General features: G+C 36.9%; 1 protein-coding gene across 10 annotated transcripts in view; it reads left to right on the forward strand.

Annotated features, from left to right (window-relative positions):
• METTL8 (methyltransferase like 8) overlaps positions 1 to 20,987 on the forward strand; it is a 152,168-nt gene that overhangs the window by 52,472 nt on the left and 78,709 nt on the right. For 8 of the 10 annotated variants that reach the window (XR_003793864.1, XR_003793863.1, XM_029224745.1 and 5 more), the window contains 5 exons: positions 1,027 to 1,118; positions 10,828 to 11,198; positions 12,570 to 12,619; positions 17,613 to 17,676; positions 18,869 to 19,008. Coding sequence is in view for 8 of the 10 variants with exons in the window: in XM_029224745.1 (XP_029080578.1) it covers positions 1,027 to 1,118; positions 10,828 to 11,198; positions 12,570 to 12,619; positions 17,613 to 17,676; positions 18,869 to 19,008 (717 nt within the window). In the remaining 2 variants the exon portion in view is untranslated. Of the gene's footprint in view, positions 1 to 1,026; positions 1,119 to 10,827; positions 11,199 to 12,569; positions 12,620 to 17,612; positions 17,677 to 18,868; positions 19,009 to 20,740; positions 20,972 to 20,987 lie in introns of those variants that run through there. The other 2 variants (XM_029224750.1, XM_029224747.1) reach the window with 2 other exon arrangements.

Consider the following 20,987-nt stretch of genomic DNA (forward strand, 5'->3'; position numbering starts at 1 on the left):
CATAAACATGACTTAAAATAGTACTGAGCTTATCATCATTCCACCGAAAGCAACTCCTTATTCTGTCACTGTTGCCCCCACTTTCATCAGTACTCAGTTTTAATACCTTGGAATCATTCCTGACTCTCATTCTTCTCCCTTCAGTATCTAGTTAATCTCCAGATCATAACTATAGTTTTCTTTCATAGTGTCTCCCCCTCTACTCTGCCTTTCTGTTTCCCATTGCCACCACCTTAGTGCTAGGCCTCATTACTCCTAGACTACTGCAGCAGACTTGAATTTTGGGTATGTGATTTCTTTATTGTTAAGAAAAATGGTTTATTCCAGGAAACTACTTACAGTTTTACCTATTGCAAAAAAAGAAACATAGACTTTGTAGAACAAAACAAAACAAAAATCACCTTTTTTCTATAAAGATGTTGCTTCTATTCCAAGAAAGATATTTTGGTGGCAGGAAATAATATTCTCTCATATGGAGTAAATTCTGAAACTGAAAATACTTATAGAAAGTGCCAGGTCTTAGAAAGATGACCTTCTTTTTTTTGAAAGATGACCTTCTTATATGCTATATCAAGTAGTCTATCATTTAAACATAAATGAATCCATATACAGAAATTAAGGCAGCTAATAAGAATAGTGCAAAAGGAGTATGAAAAAACTATTAAAGAATTCCCTGTTCATAAATTAACAGAAAAGCAAATAAATTTAGCCTTAGAATGAAACACAGCAAACCATACCAGCACCCAGATAAACATGCACCATGGTGCTCCTGGGACACCACTTCAGCAGTTATCTCCAGAAGGTGGCTGGGGCTTGCAAGACACCCAGAGTTAGAAGAACCGTAGGCGCTCCAGGGTTGCACTGGCGCTGTCACAAGGAGCATCTGACACAACGTATTCATTTGCCTTGGAATTTGTTTGTGTCATTTGCCTTTGACTAACCTAGAATGAAAGAGGTATCTCTTGTCACTCTTTTTCTGCCTTCTTCAATTATAAAGCATGTTTTATAATCTTCATTTTTTGAAAGGGATCACATGCAGTGGTCAAAAGAAGAAGAAGAAGCAGCCAGAAAAAAAGTAGAGGAAAACTCAGCTGTGCGAGTCCTTCTGGAAGAGCAAGGTAAAGCAACTACATGTTGTGTCTCCTGGAGCCTGGCTTCCCTGTGTGCCCTTCCACTGATTCAGTTCACACCTCAGTCTCTTTTCCTCCTAATTGTGCCACTACTTTAGAGAGTTCTTAGCTTCTACCTTTGCTAATCTACTTGTTCCTTTGGGAGAATTCCCAGTTATTCCAGTGTAGCGGAACCAAAGTTAAAGAAATAAATTATGTATTCACCCTATAAGTATAATCTCTTTCTATAGTCATATTATTGCTTTCTCTGGGAGATACATAAGGGTGGCATTTAAAACAAGATATGAGAACATAATTTAAATTTTTTCCTTTAGTTATGCATCTTTTAGTATGCTGTTGTGCACTTGACCTGCTAGGAATATTCAACAGATTCAAAAACTTTGAGCGAAGAAGGTAGAGTCATATCAAAATGTTTCTGGTCTTTTATTGAACATAAAGTTTCAATAAGGATTTGAGGTACTTTTCTTGGAGGCCTTTGATATTTAGAGTTTAATTTAGGTAAGGCCTTGCCAACCTTAAAAATGGCTTCTAAAGTATTGGCCTATGCTACAATCACAAAACCAGAAAATAACAAGTGTGGGTGAAGATGCATAGAAATGAAGCCCTTATATGCCCTGTTAGAGTAATTATAAAATGGTACAACCTCTACTGAAAACAGTATGGAAGTTCCTCCAAAAATTAAAAATGGAACTACCATATCATCTAGTAGTCCCACCTCTGGATATATAGCCAGAAGAATTGAAAGGGTCTTGAAGAAATATTTTCACACCCATTTTCATAGCAACACAATTCACCATAGCAAAAGGTAGAAGCAACCCAAATGTCCAACAGATAAATTGATAAACAAAATGTGGTCTCTTCATATGGAATATTATTCAGCCATAAAAATAAATGGCATCCCTGTCACATGCTATCATCTGGATGAACCTTGAGGACATTATGTTAAATGAAATAAGCCAGTCACAAAAAGACAAATACTATATGATTCCACTTATATGAGGTACCTAAAGTAGTCAGATTCATAGAAACAGAAATTAGAATGGTGGTTAGCAAGGGCTTAGGGGAGGGGGTGAAACACAGAGTTGTTGTTTAATGGGTATAGGGTTCCAGATTTGCAGGATGAAAAAGTTCTGGACATCCGTTTCACAACAATGTAAATATACTTAACACTACTGGGCTCTTCACTTAAAAATGGTTAAGATGGTAAATGTTATGTGTTTTTTACCACAAATTTTTGTTTAAAAAGCACACTAAAAAAAATTTGGCCTCTGTCCTTCTCAATGCATAGCTGGGAACTGACAGGCAGTTGGCCCAACACTTACACTCTCTAGAGAGAATTTTCCTACCTTTTTTTTCTTAAATGATTTCTCCTTTAAAACAGGTTGATTTTTTTTTCTTTAAAAAAAACAAAAACAGCTTATTGAAGTACCAGATACCCATAGAAATTAACACAATTCATAAATTTTCATAAAGTTTTCATAAAACTCAGTGAATTTTCCCAATACCCACTTTAAGAAACAGAATATTACCAGTAACCCAGAAAATTCCTCATGCCCTGTCCCAATTACTTTCCCAAACCCCTAAGACTCTACAAACAGCAACCACTATTCTGGCTTCTAATACCATAGGTTAGTTTTGCCAGAACAACTTGGTTCTGGTCATCATCATTTCTCAATCACTCATGTAGCACTGTCAGTGTACCTGTTAGATAGAATGAGAGGCAGTAAACTATGGCCAGGGGCCAAATCCAGCCCACTGCCTATTTTTATAAAGAAAGATTTATTGGAACTCATTTGTTAACATTGTCCATGGCTGCTTTTGAGCTATATCTACAGAGTTGAGTAGTTGCAACAGGGACCTTATGTAGTCCACACAGACTATGTACCGCCTGGCCCTTTACAGAAGAAGTTTGCCAACCCCTGAGATAGAATTTTGTTTCCAGATTGATCAGCTGTCCTGAAACTCCCCAGAGAAAGATGTTTGCATTCCTCTGTGCAAGCCAAGCATAGTGAAAAGCACTAATCCCACTGGTAGTTAGCTATTGTTGTGACTTTAGTCTACACTTGAGGCTGAAGTTTGAAGCAAAGGTAGCTGTTGAAACTTAAGCTAATGAGACAGCCCTCGTGAGCTGCCCTTTGCCAGTGAAGGGGGCAGTGTGGCCCTGTCTTATCCTCTGGCATCATTTGTTATCCCTCAGAGCTAGTTTTCCTTCCTTACTGTAAGCATGAATATGTCCTGGAGGATGGACAAGAAAGAAGAGCACCTGATCCACAGTAGAACCATTCTATTTTTATGAACTCCAGTCATGCAGTCCCAGAGTGGGATGTGGCCAGGGAGTGTTGGGGCTGGATTTGAGAGTGCATACCGGTGGCAGTTCTGCTCACAGATCAGCCCGCACTGCATTCCTTTGCAGGAACTCTGTCACACTGTTTCTGAGGAAGTATAATTTTGCTTCTTTGCCAGCAGCTGCACAGGCATATTTTCCACATTACTCAAGCTTCTGCTAGTGGCCACCTGGATATGACAGAGAGAGTCAAGCCTAAACAGAATTAAAAGATACCAGTCATCTTAATTCTTTTCCAGGAAGTTAAAAATTATCCACAGTATATTTCCTGAGAATATGAAAAACCAAGGAATTTTTTTTTTCCATGCTCTTTTGAGTATTTCTGTTTAGAACATAAATAGATGAGCAGTGCTGATAATGTTCCCTTAAAGGGCTCTGTATGTGGCTGCCTATTTTGGCCTATTTATGTTAACAATGAACTTGAGTGAAGCTAATGAGAAGGTTATTTTCAGGCCTTGGAAACCACAGTAAAGGAAAATGACAGTTCCCACAGAACCATAATGTGACTGAAATAGAAAGGTGGTGACTGGCCTTTCTCTATAGAAGCAGGAAAAGCAGACTGGAGAGGGCTGATGATACTGCTTTGAAGCATTTGGTTTGCTTATTAGCATGTGCAGTCTGTTTCTGAGCAAGTTTTCTGGCCGCCGTGGAGACACAAAACAAAAGAGTTCATTTTAAAATGACTCAAAGTGATCAAGGCTTCTGCTGGGTCCCCTCTGCGTCCTCCCTTCCTACCTCCCCCCACCCCCCCATAACACCACTCAGTGCAATGGACTTCACACATGTCAGAGAACTGCTACAAGGAGAGGAACACACACATTGAGGGTGACCCTTACATCACACTTAAGCAAGGTTGCACAGAGCAGCAGTTGAGGGTGGCAAAAAAAGAAAACTTCTGTCCTGAGGAACTATGTTGAGTGATGGGACATTACAGTGAGAATAAATACCTACCCAGCCACCCAGTCCAGTCTCCACCAGGGATCATCGACCTGCTAGTCTGCAGCAGCCTAGGTGAGGCTTCTAATTGGATATCTAATGTCTCTGATGAATATGGGTCAAGGTGAATAGATCCATTTAAAAGCTCTATTCCCAAACGTTGTGAAAACCCAAAGGAAGCTGTGACCCGGTTCTTCTCCCACTGCCCCTGTTAATCACCATCTCTTTTTATCCAGGAGGGTCCTAAGTCTTTGAAAGAGCCAGTTTTCTCCCATCATAAAGTATTCCATTTGCAGAATAGTATACGGCATGAGCACTGTCTACTGATTTTATCTTACTTATTTTAATGCCACTGGGAGGAAATACTGGTTGTTCTCCCATGCTGGCCAACTCTCTGGCAAGTTTCTTTTGGTCTCTGTGTGTCAGTCTCTCCTGTCACTCCCATCTCCCATTTGTCACCTATTGTCTCAGCCTTTGGTGAGAACTGAAGTCCGGAAACACCCCCACAATTCTGAAAATAAGAACTTATACATCACAAATAAGACAGTCTTTTGCTGTACAATGGTTGACATTATTCATTCCTGTGATTAAAATGTAAAGCATCCGGGCTCTCATTAGCAATATTTCTTTCAATTAGATGCCCAGATTAATGATTTTTTTTTTTTTTGCGGTACGCGGGCCTCTCACTGTTGTGGCGTCTCCCGTTGCGGAGCGCAGGCTCCGGACGCGCAGGCTCAGCGGCCATGGCTCACGGGCCCAGCCGCTCCGCGGCATGTGGGATCTTCCCGGACCGGGGCACGAACCCGTGTTCCCTGCATCGGCAGGCAGACTCTCAACCACTGAGCCACCAGGGAAGCCCAGATTAATGATTTTTAATTCCACATTTCCTTTTGGTAATTTATTTTAAATTTTATAATAGCTCAGATTTCGTTTTAAAGCAGGTTAATTCAGAGAAATGAGAAAGATACATTTGGCAGCTTTTGAGTTAACATGATTATAATTTCCTGAAAACATCTCCAGTGTGTTATATCTCAGCTGGTAATTTAGCAAATGTAATGGGTTTTTAAAAGTTAATAACAAATGCAGCTGCTATTTTTACTTTAAAATACCCTTGTAAATAACTATCTACCTAGGATGAGTTATCTATGTCGAGGAAAATAGTAAGAGAATTCCACTATACCTTCTTTTGTGAATACCTTACCACTTGAGAGTGTCCTATATGAGAAAAAAAAATAGAGTAGCTAAAAGTTTTGTGTGCTGATAAATTTAGGATACTTGTTTGTAGGTCAGCTTTGGTTGTAATTTCATACAGTGCTCTTAGAAGTGTACTTTAAATTTCATAACTTTAAGAGTTTTCCTTTATTAGACAATTAACTTTATCAGTGACGTGGAAATTTCCAACTTTGAGAGCTCAGGTGTTCGTGTAATTGCTGTGCAAAAATAGCTTTAAATTGCCTTTTGTATAGGGAGGGTGGGAGGGAGGGAGACGCAAGAGGGAAGAAATATGGGAACATATGTGTATGTATAACTGATTCACTTTGTTATAAAGCAGAAACTAACACACCATTGTAAAGCAATTATACTCCAATAAAGATGTTAAACTAAATAAAATTAAAAAAAAATAAATTGCCTTTTGTTACATTGCAACTTAGAATAAATTTTCATAATACATATTAATCATATCATATATGTCAGATACATATAAATGGTTTAATTCAATTTCTTAGTTGTTATATTCAGTGTGATTCAGGGTGAATTCTGAATATTTAAGTATGGTTAGTGTGTCATAGTCCTTCTTCCCCTCAGCAGTATTGAATTTAATAAATGAATAATTGAGAAGTTGCTTCATCTGGCTGTGGTTAAACAGATCACTACATCCCTTTTACGGCCGTTGGCAGAGAGCAATTAACTCTGAATTGGCAACCTTGGAGAGTAAAGGGAAAATTTTCTCTCCAAGAAAAATTGATCATTAATATACCTGTTTAGAAAATCAGTTGGGCAAGATGAAGACAGGGCAGATTTCTCTACACTATATTCTTTTATCATTTTTGGCCTGAACTTGAGTTGAGTGAACAGCAGGATTAAGCTAAATTTTTCACTCATGGTCAGAAAAGTTGCTCTTCCAATTCCCCTGTTATCACAGATACTCTTGCAGTTCAGGAAATTAAATTATATGCTGGAGGTGTTTCCTTGTCTCATAGCCATAATTATGAGTTTGATGAGCTTCCGTGGGGTCTCAGAAGCTGTTATACATTACTGGGAACTGTGGAGTTGCCAGCATTGATTGAAGGTACTGCTAAAAGCACGACTTTAAAAAGCAAAAAAAAAAGTTCCAGCTCATTAGCCTTTATCCCAGACTATCCTGTTTTGTTTCTGTTTTGTTGCTGTCCCACAAACCCATCTATTCTCATAGAGCATTTTATGTTCCTGTTGCTCATCATAATTTCATCATACAACCTTGCATAGTTTATTTTTTATATAATTCAAATGGGGTTTAATTAAGTCTGTTTTTCTGATCTGTGTTTATGTAGGTTCACTCCAGTCAGCATTATTTTTACTATTTGGTTATACTGATTATAAGTCATACTGAGGTTTTAATTTCAGCTTGATGCTTCATAATGAGAGGAAAGTACAAAATCAGAAAAACAGATTATTTTCAGAGATATTTTGGAGGGGGTTAATCTTGATTTTGTGTTAGGAAGGCAGTATAGTATAATGGTTAAGAGCATAAAGTCTGATAGAATTGGTTCAGGTCCTGGCTCTGCTGGGTGACTTTGGGCAAATTTTTTTATCCCCTCTGACCTTGAACTTCTTTGTCTGTAAATTGGAATAACACGTCTATCTGAGAGGTATTATTAGGATTAAATGGGAAAAAATTCCAAGTAACATTTGACATAGTGCCTGGCACAAAATAAACACTTAGTATGTACTATTGTGCTGCTGTTATTGGTACAATGATTTATGTGGTTTGTTTTTTTCCTCCTAATTCCTGAGTGGGAAATACTTGAAAAAGGCTTGAAAGCGTATATATTAGCAGACCTTGACCATCATCTTTTAATAGTAATCAGATCCTTTTTAAAGATTGGATAAGCTAGGGTTGAATTTAGGTGCTTGATGTATTGGTACCTGCACCAGATTCTAGTCACCTCACTGCAAATTCATTTTCTTTATAAACTGTAGAAATTAAACAGTAGTACAGGCTCATATTTATGACAGCAATCTGATCCAAGATTTTGCAGTTTGTAGAACTGAATGTTTAATGTTCTCCATAAATTCATGGGATTTAATAGGGAAGTACATAGACTTTTTAGAGCTTAAACATAGAGATACTCTAATTCAGGGGTCCAGCCCGTGGCCTGTTAGGAACCAGGCCGCACAGCAGGAGGTGAGCAGCAGGTGAGTGAGTGAAGCTTCATCTGCCGCTCCCCATCGCTCCCCATCACTCGCATTACCTCCTGAACCATCACCCCCCCACCCCCCACCTCCGTGGAAAAATTGTCTTCCACGAAACTGGTCCCTGGTGCCAAAAAGGTTGGGGGCCGCTGCTCTAATTCAACCCCTCATCAAATGAGGAAACTCTTTGGGCAAGTAGAATGAAGAATTCAACCAAGATTCTTTATCTTCATGTAAGATGTAGATAAAACTTTGCAAAAGAAAGAATTACCTAATAATCGTTAAATTGTTACCAGCACTCCAAATTTCCATCTGATGGTTATAAATGAATATAAAATAAATTTTAGAGTTGCAGTCAGTGTATAGACCATTCTGTGTGAATATTTTCTCTTAATATTATTATCCTTTAAATTTTAATTGCTACATAAGTTTACTCTGTTTTGACATGCATGGTTTGCTTGGTCATTCCTATGTTGCTGGCTGTTTGAGTTATTTCCACTTTTTCTTATTATAAATAGCACTGCTATGAACATCTTTTCTTTAAGTTACTCCACTGCTGTCTATCTCTTCCCCTGCCAATTAATTCCGAGGGGGATATTCCCACAAATTAATCACTTATATTACATTCTAGTTACTTATAGTTAGGTTCAAACTCACTTCACAAGTAACTTGGTATTGGAAACTCAAATGCTAGAGATTTGACTAAATATAGGTCTTCTTAGGTGGGTCACCTTTTATTAAGCAGAAAAATCTTTTACCAGCATAGAGTGAGTTACAAAGAGAGTTCTTAAGGTAAAAGGAAGAAGAGAAGGTGCGAGAAGACCCTGGGGAAATTTGACGGTTTCCTAATTCCTCCTGAGTCTGATTTTCGGAATGTTGTTTTGTTTTCTTACACAGTATATCAGGTACACTCCAATTTCTAAAAGTAGAGATAGAACTATTTTAAAGATATACAGCATTTTTAGATTAGTGACAAATAGGCTTCCTCCCATTAGTGCAGATGAGAGCATGTTTTGGACTTCAACATCACATAATTCTTTTGTTACAGAGATCTACTTTCATTTCTCAGACCTTAAATACAGATGGGAGTTTCTGTCTTTCTAGCAGTCCTGCTGCCAGATACAATTCAGTCCTGATGGGAAGGAAGTCTTGTGGCCAGATGGGTGGAGATCCATGGTACAAGGCCATAAAGATAAAAGTGGAAAGAAAAGAAAAAATATAAGGACTTCAGGACAGGGTTCTGTAACAGAGACAATCCTGACTATAGGCAACTGCTTGTTCTGAGGGTAAGGGCTTCTTTAAAATTCTCAAAGAAATGAGTCTGTTGTTTTTAGTTTTAGTTTATTTTTGGAATAGATTATAATTTCACATGGATCAAAATTCAAATGAGAATTCTTCCTCAAACCCTGGTCCCCAGCCACTCAGTTCCACTCTTTAGAGGCAACCAGTACTACTAATTATGTGATTATCCTTCCAGAAGTATTCTGCCCATATAGCAGTAAATATGTGTATATACATACATGACTGTTTTTCTGTGTATGTACACACATGTATTTTTTTCTTCTTTTGTTTCTAATAAATAGTTGCATCATATACTTATTGTTTTACATTTTGCTTTCTCACCTAACATTAAGTCTTGAAAATTATTCTATATTAATGGAAGGTTTTTTAAATTTTTTGAAGGCACTTTAGAAATGTCACGTGTCTACACTGGGCAAAAGTAGTTCCTAACCCAGGGATTAGGTCTGGTATGTAATAGTATCCAAGAAATGTTTCTTGAGTGAGTGATTGAGAAAGTGAGTGAATTAATGATTATACTAATTTAAGCTGCAGATAGAAAGAGGCAGAAAGCTAAGAATTGCCTGAAGCTCTGAGACTGTTGACCTAACCCTGATGCTGAGACCCAGGGTAATCGAAGGGATGACATCACAAAATGCATATCTCTTTTTAAATTGTATCAGAAATTCTCTTTAAGGCTTCATATTAGGAGATGTCAATAAGAAGAGGTGCCTCTGGAGGTGGGTGAAGAATGGAGTTACGGGATGGCCCCTAGACCCCAGGAGTCAGATCACACGGTCCTGCTTCTGCTGTGACCAGGCTCCAGAACCTGTACAAGTGGGTTCATTTCTCTGTGTGTCCTTTCTTCAAACGTGAAACAAGGGGGTTGGAGTAGATTATTGCAATGGACCGTTCTAGCTCTAAGATTATGTCATTTATTATTCCACAATTTCCTGTTTGATTACCAGTTTGCACAGACATTTGTTGTGTTGAAGCTGCATTTACAGAGACATAAAAAATGAGGTATCATTTCTCTAAGATAATAAAGAGCCTTACAGGTTATTGGTGAAAATGTGATCATTAAGATTTCAAGATTAGACTGTAGAAAGCAGTATGCAATGATTATATTCCTCACAAAAATTTATTGGCTAAACTATTGAGACAGAAGCAGATTTACCAGGGTAAGCCCAAATAACCCACCCATTGACACATTTTGTGAGGATTAATACTCTGTAGTTTTAACCTTTAAAAGGTTAAAAGAGGGCTTCCCTTATAGCAGAAACTAACACACCATTGTAAAGCAATTATACTCCAATAAAGATGTTAAAAAAAAAAAAAAAAAGGGCTTCCCTGGTGGCTTAGTGGTTGAGAGACCGCCTGCCGATGCAGGGGACACGGGTTCGTGCCCCGGTCCGGAATGATCCCACATGCCACGGAGCGGCTGGGCCTGTGAGCCATGGCCACTGAGCCTGCGCATCTGGAGCCTGTGCTCCGCAACGGGAGAGGCCACAGCAGTGAGAGGCCCGCGTACCGCAAAAAAAAAAAAAAAGTTAAAAAAAAATCAGATAAATAAAAATTATTATAATATTAAAGTTATTCAATAGTAAATATAATTGTTATAAATGAATAGTATATGTAATATATTTAACAGTATTTAATTATTAAATATAGTTAGTTATTAAAATAGTAACTAATGATAAATATAATTCATAGTAAAATAAATCCTTTTTCTTCTCTTTACTTTAGTGAAGTATGAGAGTGAAGCTAGTAAATATTGGGACACATTTTATAAGATACATAAGAATAAGTTTTTCAAAGATCGTAATTGGCTGTTGAGGGAATTTCCTGAAATTCTTCCAGTTGGTCAAAAAACTGAAGAGAAGGTAAAAGAATTATCATGGAATCATGTAAAAGTTCATGCTGCAAACTGTTTCTCAAGAATGCACTGCCCTACTATGCCTGAAGAAAAAAATCATGATGGAGAAAGTTCTGGCTCATCAGATGGTCAAAACAAAGCAGGATCTGATTTTTCCAACCTAGACTCCAAAGAACACAGAAAAGGACCTCTGAAGACTGAATTGTTTCCTGGTAGCAACGCCACTTTCAGAATCCTAGAGGTATGGTACTGCAGGGGCAAAAAATTTTCAATGTACATTCCATATTACTTTAATAACGATCCAGATTTTTAGGGGGGAAATGATCAAATCTAACTATTAAATAAGTGTTCATATACTTTTGTGCATAAAAATTATTTAAGGGACTCATATCTTTAGTCATGTTTTAAGTTTGTGATTTAACTTTTTTTTAATTTGTCTACTTTAATTTCTAACTTGAAGGAAGTTTTAAATACCAATAAAGTTTTGGCCTTAATTTCTATCTCTTTCTGTTATTACCCACTTTTAGGTGAAATAGAAATAAGTGAAGTATGTAATTTGCTATAATCTGGTGTAGACCTTGATTTTCTGTTTTAAAAAATAAACCTTTTCCTTCTGATTATAAAGATAATATATACTGCTTACAGAGAATTTGCTAAAGAGAAAGAATAAAATAATCTACAGTCCCATAAACAAGGGATTTAATTTAACCACTATTAACATTTAACTGACTTTTTTCTCCTTTTGTTTATACTGTTTTGTATAGTTGAGCTATACTCTACCTGCATTTTGGGGTTTTGCTTTGTTTGTATTGAACATTATAACATAAACAGTTTTCCCTATCTTTAAAAATTCTCTATAAACATTTTCATGGCTGCAAAATACTTTACTATGTGGAATACTATGATTCTACTTACCTGTTTTCACTTGACTGGGCATTTAAATTGTTTTCAGGTTTTCAACAGCAAACATCTTTGGGTATAGACTTTTCTGCATTTTCTTTTATTATTTGGGTTCAATTTACTAGTTCATAATTTATTTTAAAATTTTAGTACTGTTAAAATATATTGCCAAATTGCTTTCTAAGAAGTTGTACTAATACCAATTCACAGCAGTGTAGGTCTGTTTCATCACACCCTTACTGATTGGAATATTCTTATTTTAGTGCTTTCTGCTTTGTTAGACAAAAATTATACCTTATTTTAATTTGCATTCCTTTGATTGTTAAATAGGTCATATAGTTCTTCAAACGTTTAGAAGTCATTTGTACTTCTTTTGTGTTCTGTTTATTTCCTTTATTTATCAGATGCTTTTAAAAAAATGAGCTCTGCCCTTTATCATATTTAATGCAAATGTTTTTTTCACAGTATGTTTGTCACCTTTTAATTTGGTTTATTTTGGGTTTTGGTATGTAAAAATTTTAGATGTTTCCATAGTCAAATTTCTCAGTGTATATTATTCTTGTGATTTACTTCATTGCTTGAGTTTAGAAAACTCTCCTATACCCAGAGATCCAGTCAATTTCTTTTAGTTTTTTTTTTAATAAAAAAATCTGACATTGGTGAGGGAAATTTAACTTTATTTTCATAATATTTGTTTATTCTTTGATTTTAGGTTGGCTGTGGTGCTGGGAATAGTGTTTTTCCAATTCTGAACACTTTGCAGTGAGTTTTAGAGTTTTCTCCTACAAAATTCTACATACATATGGGAGGTTAAGAAATTCTGGGAAAAAGTTGTCATGTATATGCCAGTAGTGTTCTTGTTCCTATATAAACAATGACTAAAGGAAGTTTCAAAAGAAGTGTCTTGGTCTGAGTGTCTAATTTCATGTGAACTGAGAATTACTCTGAAAATAATGTTTCACAGGCATGGGTTGTCCACCATGAGTTGAAGTAATTTTTTAAGCTTGTGTTTATGTGGATGAGGGAATAAGAAGAGAGTAAGAGGTTGGATCCTTCTGCTAAGCTGGGAATTGCTGAACTTTAGAGATTTATTTACCCCTCCAGGTTATTTAGGTGTCATTTTACACATAGAGAATTGAGTTTAAAGCTTACACAAAATAAAGTGTAAGCTTTAAACTCATTTTTTTGTCATCACTTCTGGAGCCACACCCAGTATAAAACCTTCCTATGTCAAATGACTGTATCTAGACTTGAAATTGTTTGGAGTTATAGCACCTAACCCTAAGATTCAAAAAGGCAGAAGTAGGGGATAGGAGCAAAGATGTTCTCCTGAGCTGCCCTTCCCGTTCACCACCTCACCTATGTGTTTTAGTAGGTGATGAAGAAGATACACCTTACAAAACTTTAACACCTTTTACCTATGGCTGGTCTGTCAAGTCCCTATTTTTTTTTAAGTTTACATGATAGCTTTCCCATTATTTTTCCATTATAAAATCAACATAAGCACATTGTAGAACGTTCCCATTAGAGGAAAATGGGTTGGGGGGAATCACCCATTATTCCCACCACCATTAGCATAGCTGCTGACAGAATTTTTGTTATAATTCCTTTCAGTCTTTTCACTATGCCTATTTTTAAATTTAAGAAAGTCTTTTTTTTTTAACTTTCCATTGTGAAAATGTAAAAGCATTCAGAAAAACTGAGTAATACAGCGTATTCTCATACACCCACCACCTTGTTTCAACAGTTACTAACATAAGGCCAACATCATGACACTTTAAGTACTTATGATGGATCTCCAAAAAGCAGGACATACTTCATTACTATTATAAACCTAACATAATAAAAATTAAGTAATTCCCTAATATCACCAAATTACCAGTTAAAGTGTCCAGCCAGAAGTGGTGCTGGCCAATTTGCAGTTCTGAATGGTCTTCCTCTTTCCGGACTTATTTTCTTTGTTTTCCCTTTTCCAATTTCTGGGCCAAAATTTCCTGTACTTTTTATACCACATAGCCAGATTCCTTCACCCCCGTGATCTCTGAACTTGTGATACACATAAATCTGCTACACTGGCAGTTGATTGTGTGTTACTTTATGACTTACCTCAAGTTGTTATTTAGCATATCGTTTCTCTATGTCTTATTTCTTAAACTACTATTCATATATTCCTTGAGGTAAAGGGCATATTTTACTCTAATCGGATTTTTCAGGTAGCCTAACAATACAATATAGATAGAGCTTGGTACACACTGACTGATTAATATCTCTGGCTCCCCACTTGTTAGTTGTATTTTTCCCTCTTCTACTTCTCCCTCCAACTAATAATTGCAAGCTCTTGCCTCTCACCCCTGACTCTTTCTTTGTGGATATGTCTTTTTGGGTTTTTTTGCCTCATATTCATATTTTAGAAATCACTGTAGCTCAATAACCTGAGATAATTAATTCATCTTTAAAAGGCAACCAGTGATTAGCCTTCCAAAGGGAGGATTAGACTTTTTTTTCCCACCACAGAAACTGTGTTTTATTATTTTTGGAGAGTATAAGATTAATGTTTTACATTTTTAGAATATTTTACCATAATTAGACCTCTGGAATTGAGAGGTCATATCATTCTTCAAGGATCATTTAATTCTTAAACCCCTTGCCAAGAGAGTGCTTGGTGGTGTGGTGGTAGTGGTGATATTTACACCTGTTTGCTGGGAGAAGGGCCAAGGCAGTCAGCCGATTTTACTGAAAAGCTCTGGAAAGTCATTGGGTGATCACAAGACCAACTTGGGTTGCTGATGCAGTGGGAATTCAGTTTCAGAGGTCAAGCTGCCGTCTGGTAGGACACATGGCAAATGGCACATGCCTTCCTTTAGCTTACTAGACTGTTCTGTATCTTGTGAGTGTTTAGTAACTACTGCCCAAAGATAGACTGCATACCTTTCATAATAGCTAGATGTGCCAGCGTCCAGAGAAGCATTTTGAGCTATATCGAAGTATTTATAGAACCATGTTAATTTCTTAAGTTTTTAAGTTCCTGGAAGGCAGAGGCAGATCTTCCTTTAATGATGATAACAATGATGATAATGATGATGGTGATGATGATAGCAACAATAATAAGAATGACTAACAGTTATTAGGTGCTTACTCTGAGTCAGGCACCTTTCTAGAAACTCTACATATATGAGTCCATTCAATCCTTACAACCAACTTAGATGCCATATTTATCTCTGTTAGGAGTTCGGGATTGACATATACACACTACTACTATATTTAAAATAGATAACTAACAAGGACCTACTGTATAGCACAAGGAACTCTGCTCAATATTCTGTAATAACCTAAATGGGAAAAGAATTTGAAAAAGAATTGATACATGTATATCTGTAACTGAATCACCTTGCTGTACACCTGAAACTAACACAACATTGTTAATCAACTATACTCCAATATAAAAGAATTAATTTAAAAAAATAAAGATGAAGAAACCAATTACAGAGAGATTAGATGACTCTTCCGTGGTCACCCAACTAAGTGGTAGAGCCAGGATTCAACCCTTGGCAGTCTTGTTTCAGAGCCCTTGCCCTTAGCCATCATACCACATAGTACTATATGTATCTGAGTGTTTTTTGAGACATTTCAAACATGTGTGACCAACCAACAATTACAAGTCACAAATATATGGATTTCATAGGAAACAATAAGGGTATATATGCTGCAATAAAGCACAATTTTTATATGGTATGGATGAGAAAATATAAGCGGCACAAGTTTTAACTTTGATTCAGTACTGGTTAACTTTTCAAAACCATATCCTATTCATGATACATTAATTTATTTGGACAGATCTTAATTTGAGTACAAACCCCTAGTGCCACAGAATGGCACTATATATGAATACTATACTATATATGAATATTATACATGAATGTAGTATTCATCAGTGAGTAGCATTTGAGAGTAATGCAAGCCTGGGTGAGATTTTGCTAAATGCATATTTGTGCTTATATTCCGTATTTATTTAGAAGTCCTCCTTGCTTGAAATGCCTCCTGAATCAAATTGGAAGTTCTAATTATGTGCTTCAAAGCCCATATATCCTGTCACACACTGGGCTCTCAGGATCAACTCTGCTTCTCATCCCTAGCATGTGACTCCCACTTCTAAACCCTTTCCCCTTCTTCCCACTTAGTAATGCCATCCCCCTCCTTCAAAATTCTTAAGACTTTCACCTGAGGGTGCCTGCCTTATGCACACTTCTATAGAAATTTTTGTATATGTCCCTAACTAGGCTATAAGATCCACAAGAGCCAGGACCATACCTATAATTACTGTTTAGGACATACTGATCTCTTTCTGTGATTCAGACACACTACTAAGCAAGATGATGCAAGGATCCTTTGCTAATAGCATACAAGGTATGATTAGGAAGGGTACTGACCCACAAAATTCAAAGTACAGTTGACCCTTGAACAATGTGGGGGGTTAGTCCACGAATAATTTACAGTCGACCCTTCGTATTTGTGGTTCCTTCTGTATCCGCAGATTCCATCAACCACGGACCATATAGCACTTAGTATTTACTATTGAAAAATATCCATGTGTAAGTGGACCTGTGAAGTTCAAACCTGTATTGTTCAAGGGACAGCTGTATGTGCCTGCCCATTAGTAACCATGGATCAGCCATTGTTACTGAATTTCAGGTAAAGACCAAATAGAACTTGTCTAAGTTCAGTGGAGGCCAATTAAAATTAGTCAGGATTTTCATATGGGTAAACATCCCCCCCCAAAAAAAACCCCCCTGAATTTGCTTACTTTATTTACGTATTGTAGGTAAAGCAACTGAGTCTCGGAGAAGTTAAGTCAAATTCAGTGTTAATAACTGGCAAATCCAGGATTTAAACACAGGTGTAATTGGCTCCCAAATCCCATACTCTTACTAGACAGTTTTATTAGACAGTTTCATTTACTACTTTGTATTCTAATGCTTGGTCCATGTATAAGGCTCAATAAAAGTTTGAAAATCGGGCTTCCCTGGTGGCGCAGTGGTTGAGAGTCTGCCTGCTGATGCAGGGGACACGGGTTCGTGCCCCGGTCTGGGAAGATCCCACATGCCGCGGAGCGACTGGGGCCGTGAGCCATGGCCGCTGAGCCTGCGTGTCTGGAGCCTGTGCTCCGCAACGGGAGAGGAAAGAAAAGTTTGACAATCACTTGAAACGATAAGAATATATTAGTGTTTTATTATTTTTAGAAGTTGTATTTACATGCTGTTAATATAAACATATTAATATTATATTTAACAGCACGTAAATGCAACTGGGGGTTGAGGGTCCTTGGAGAGGATAGAACTTGGCTAAGCTAAGAGGAGTTACAGGCCACGCTGGCTGGAGGCAGACAAGAAAGAGTGCCTGTGAGGGGTAGGAGAAAGACTGAGCAACGCTGATGGATGGCTTTGGAGGTTTCCCATGGGAGAGTATGATGGGATATAGAGCAAGTAGGCGCACATAATGGAGGGCCTTAAAATCAGGGCAGGAATTTGAAAGTCACCCTGTAATTGATAAGTGTTTGAGATAATGTTGGTTCAGAAACAACATGAAGGCATCCACACACCACTGCAGAGAACAGTGTCTAAAAAGAAGAAACAACAAGCCAAGTGTCATCCAAAATTCTGTTAAAGAAATACTAACAAATTCAAACCTACACTTTCCTTTCTTCTGTAGCTTCAGCATATCTGGGCTCTAGATTTAAATATTTCTTTCATTTTCATAGGAATGCTCCAGAGTTCTTTCTTTATTGTTGTGATTTTGCTTCTGGAGCTGTGGAGCTGGTAAAGGTATGCCTTATATTTTCTTTAAAGAGAGCTATATTAAAAATCTAATTTTTTGCTGTTGAAGTGATTTTTTTTTAATGTAACTGCATCAGATGTAATCTGTGGCCATTTTTAGCTGAGCTTTTACAATTTTGCAAATCATATCATCAACTGATGCCTAAGATGTTACCCTAAAACAATAGAAGTTGTTTGGGATTTAATATAGAGTTCAAGAGAGTGGTTCCTACAAGGTGGTATTTATATTTATATCCCTAGAGCTTTACACACAGTTTGGCACATAGTAGGCACTCATTAAATTAAAAATTTTGAAAAAAAAAAAGGTCTGAAAAGGCATATATTACAAATCTAAAATGTCTCAACTGTAAGGAAAACAGTGGTGGGAACCGGGCCTTATTTGACCAATTCCCAAATGCTAGTAAGCATTATCATAGCAAAAAGAGGTAATTTTAGGAAATGGAAAAGGAATGGAAATTCTAACAAAAATGTAAACACATGGAACATAATTTCTGGTAATAAGAGTTAATAGTTTTTCATTGTAGACATTTTCTAAAATACTGAAAACCCTAAAGGGGAAGATAAAATTTACCTATAATATGCTTTTTTAGAGTCCTAGAGTGAATCACTGTTAGTATTTTGGTATATATCCTTCTAGTGTTGTTTTTATAGGCAAATTGTGTGTGGATGTGGTTTTTTAAAATAGCATCTTTATTGAGGTATAGTTCACATACCATAAATTTCACCATTTTAAAGTATACAATCCTGTGATTTTTAGTATATTTAGAGTTGTACAGCCATCACCATTACCTAACGTTGATTATGTACTATAGGATATTTATATATTAATGCCAAAGGAGGCATGGAATAAGCAGTGAGAGAGAGAACCGAGGACCATCTCAGTGCCTCTGAAGTAACACAGGGTGGGCTTCCAGCAACACTGCCTACTGACCCAGAAAGACTGCCCTACTCCACTTTTCAAGCTAAGGAGGGATTGCAAAAGAATATTTGTTATCAAGTCCAAGAGCTAGACTTAATTTTTAATGACAGCTTGAAATAACCTAACAGAATACCTAATCCAAAAATCAAATTTATAGAAGAAAGGCACTTGAGAGAAGTTAAATTGACCTTTTTAATTTGAGAAAAATACTAGAAGTCTGCTAACAATTGTTTTTGTCTTTTCATTCCTTTATCATGACAGTCGCACGCGTCATACAGAGCAGCCCAGTGCTGTGCCTTTGTTCATGACGTTTGTGACGATGGCCTACCCTACCCTTTTCCAGATGGGATCCTGGACGTCATTCTCCTCGTCTTTGTGCTCTCTTCCATTCATCCTGACAGGTAAATGAAGACGAAAGGGCAGAGCAAATGTGTACAGCCCTTTATCAGGAGTGGCTTTCAAAACTATCAAAGCAAAAATGACAATTCTTGAATTTATTATTTAATGAACTACATTATGTATAATATGCAGCCTTTTAAATGTAGTTTTTCCTTTCTTCAGACTTTCAGAAAGAAACTGGTGACACTACTTCTTTAGTGAGCTTTCTGTCACTGTCAGAATGAAGTAAGCATCTTCTGGCAAGACACATACCTATTAAAAGTGACAGAGCTTCAAGGAAATTACAAATTCAGAACAGCCTAATAGACTCCCGAGAGGGAAATTGTACATTGGTGATCAGAAACAAACATCTTTGATTTAGCATCTTGCTGAATGTTCATGAAGAGGTGGGCTGTAAATCTGTTTGGCTTCACACTGGTCTATCGATGGGCTTTAAAATATTTGTTTTAAAGAAGCCCACTAGGGAATTAGGGGTTATCAAAATTTGCCAGATTAACCTCAGACCTTTATAATCTAAGATTGGCCTAGTGCCATCATTTAAATATTCATGACTTAAATATTTTTGTTCACATAAGGTTTTGAAATAATAAATACAGCTTTTCTCTAAAGAGGAAGCACAAAGAGATATTACCAGCAATTAAAATGATCACTTTTCTTAAAATTTTGCCACCTTGTATGTATTAAGACACATGTGGTAAGTGTCAGGGGTTGTGCCTTCATAATGTTTCTTAAAATTGGGTTTTCGTGATCTTCTGGTAATAGATACAGACTTGGCATCAACCGCTTTTTGTTTGGTGAGTGTGACTCTTTCCCAAAGAAATCGAGTATTGTGTCCTTCTTTCTTTGCTATTATAAGGTCATTAGGACCCTTTACAGTCCTTTCACTTCTCATTCAGAGATGTGCACTTTGATTACTTGTGGAAAAGCAAATTAGATTTCCAAATAACGAATGAAATATATAATTGCACCTGGTGAGATATATCAAGTTCCATGAAGTTACTTACTCCCAGTTTCTATAACCTATTTCTTTCTGCTAATCTGTTTATACTGTTGGCATTATTCAGGTACTGGTAGAAGGATGTCACCTATGTATTTTGTTTCACAGTTAAAAGGATAAATAGTAAAAAGGATAAAGTAGGTGGATAGTGAACAAGATTTTGTATCTGACACCTATAACAGGAAATGTTTAAATTCAAAATGAGACCTCAAAAAGACTATTTCAATTAGTTTAGATAATGTATTTTTGTCATGAGTTGAATTGAATGTTAAAGAGAAGGGGAAGCAGATATCTTGGAAAGATTGTTTTTATAGTACATATATTCATTCTATTTATTTATTATAAAATAAGTTCAGATGTATCATGTCAGTAGCTACTTTCTTACCTACGTGGAAATGATCTAAAAATGAGGTGAATGAGTAGAAGTTGGGTAATAGTAAGTGAAAAGTAAGGCAGTATCTTTAGGGTCATCTAGCACTGTGGTAGTAGATTCAGCCCCAGGAAAATTCTAGAAAAATGGCTTATTGCCAGCTTGGAAGTTCAGCTAGACCTTGAGTCTTGGGGTCCCAGATTAAATGGGAGTAAACCATAGAAGGCTACAAAAAAATAGGTAGCTGTCCTTCTTGTTATTGAAATAAAAGTATAATATGTTTTCTAAAGATCTAAGCATAGAATAGTCAATAAACACTCTTTTTTTTTTTAATCTCTTTTTTTCCTTCTCCTCTCCCTCCATCCAGCGATAGGTGAGGATAGCAGAGTTGGCCCAAGTCAGATGAAAAAAGAAAAGGGGCTTTCCCCCATTCTTGTCCATCTCACCTGCAGGCCACTCCCACCTGCATTTCTCAGGAACTGGCTCTGGAATTGCATTATGACCCAAGATGGGCTGATAAGAGAAGCAGCTCCCCACCTCTTGCCTTCACCTGCAACGCAGACTTTAAAGCATAGTTGGGAGGAGAGGATTTGCAGAAGGAGGCTACATTTTGA

This window comes from Monodon monoceros, unplaced genomic scaffold, assembly GCF_005190385.1.
Source record: "Monodon monoceros isolate NGI ecotype Baffin Bay Population unplaced genomic scaffold, NGI_Narwhal_1 Super_Scaffold_16, whole genome shotgun sequence".
Taxonomy (NCBI): domain Eukaryota; kingdom Metazoa; phylum Chordata; class Mammalia; order Artiodactyla; family Monodontidae; genus Monodon; species Monodon monoceros.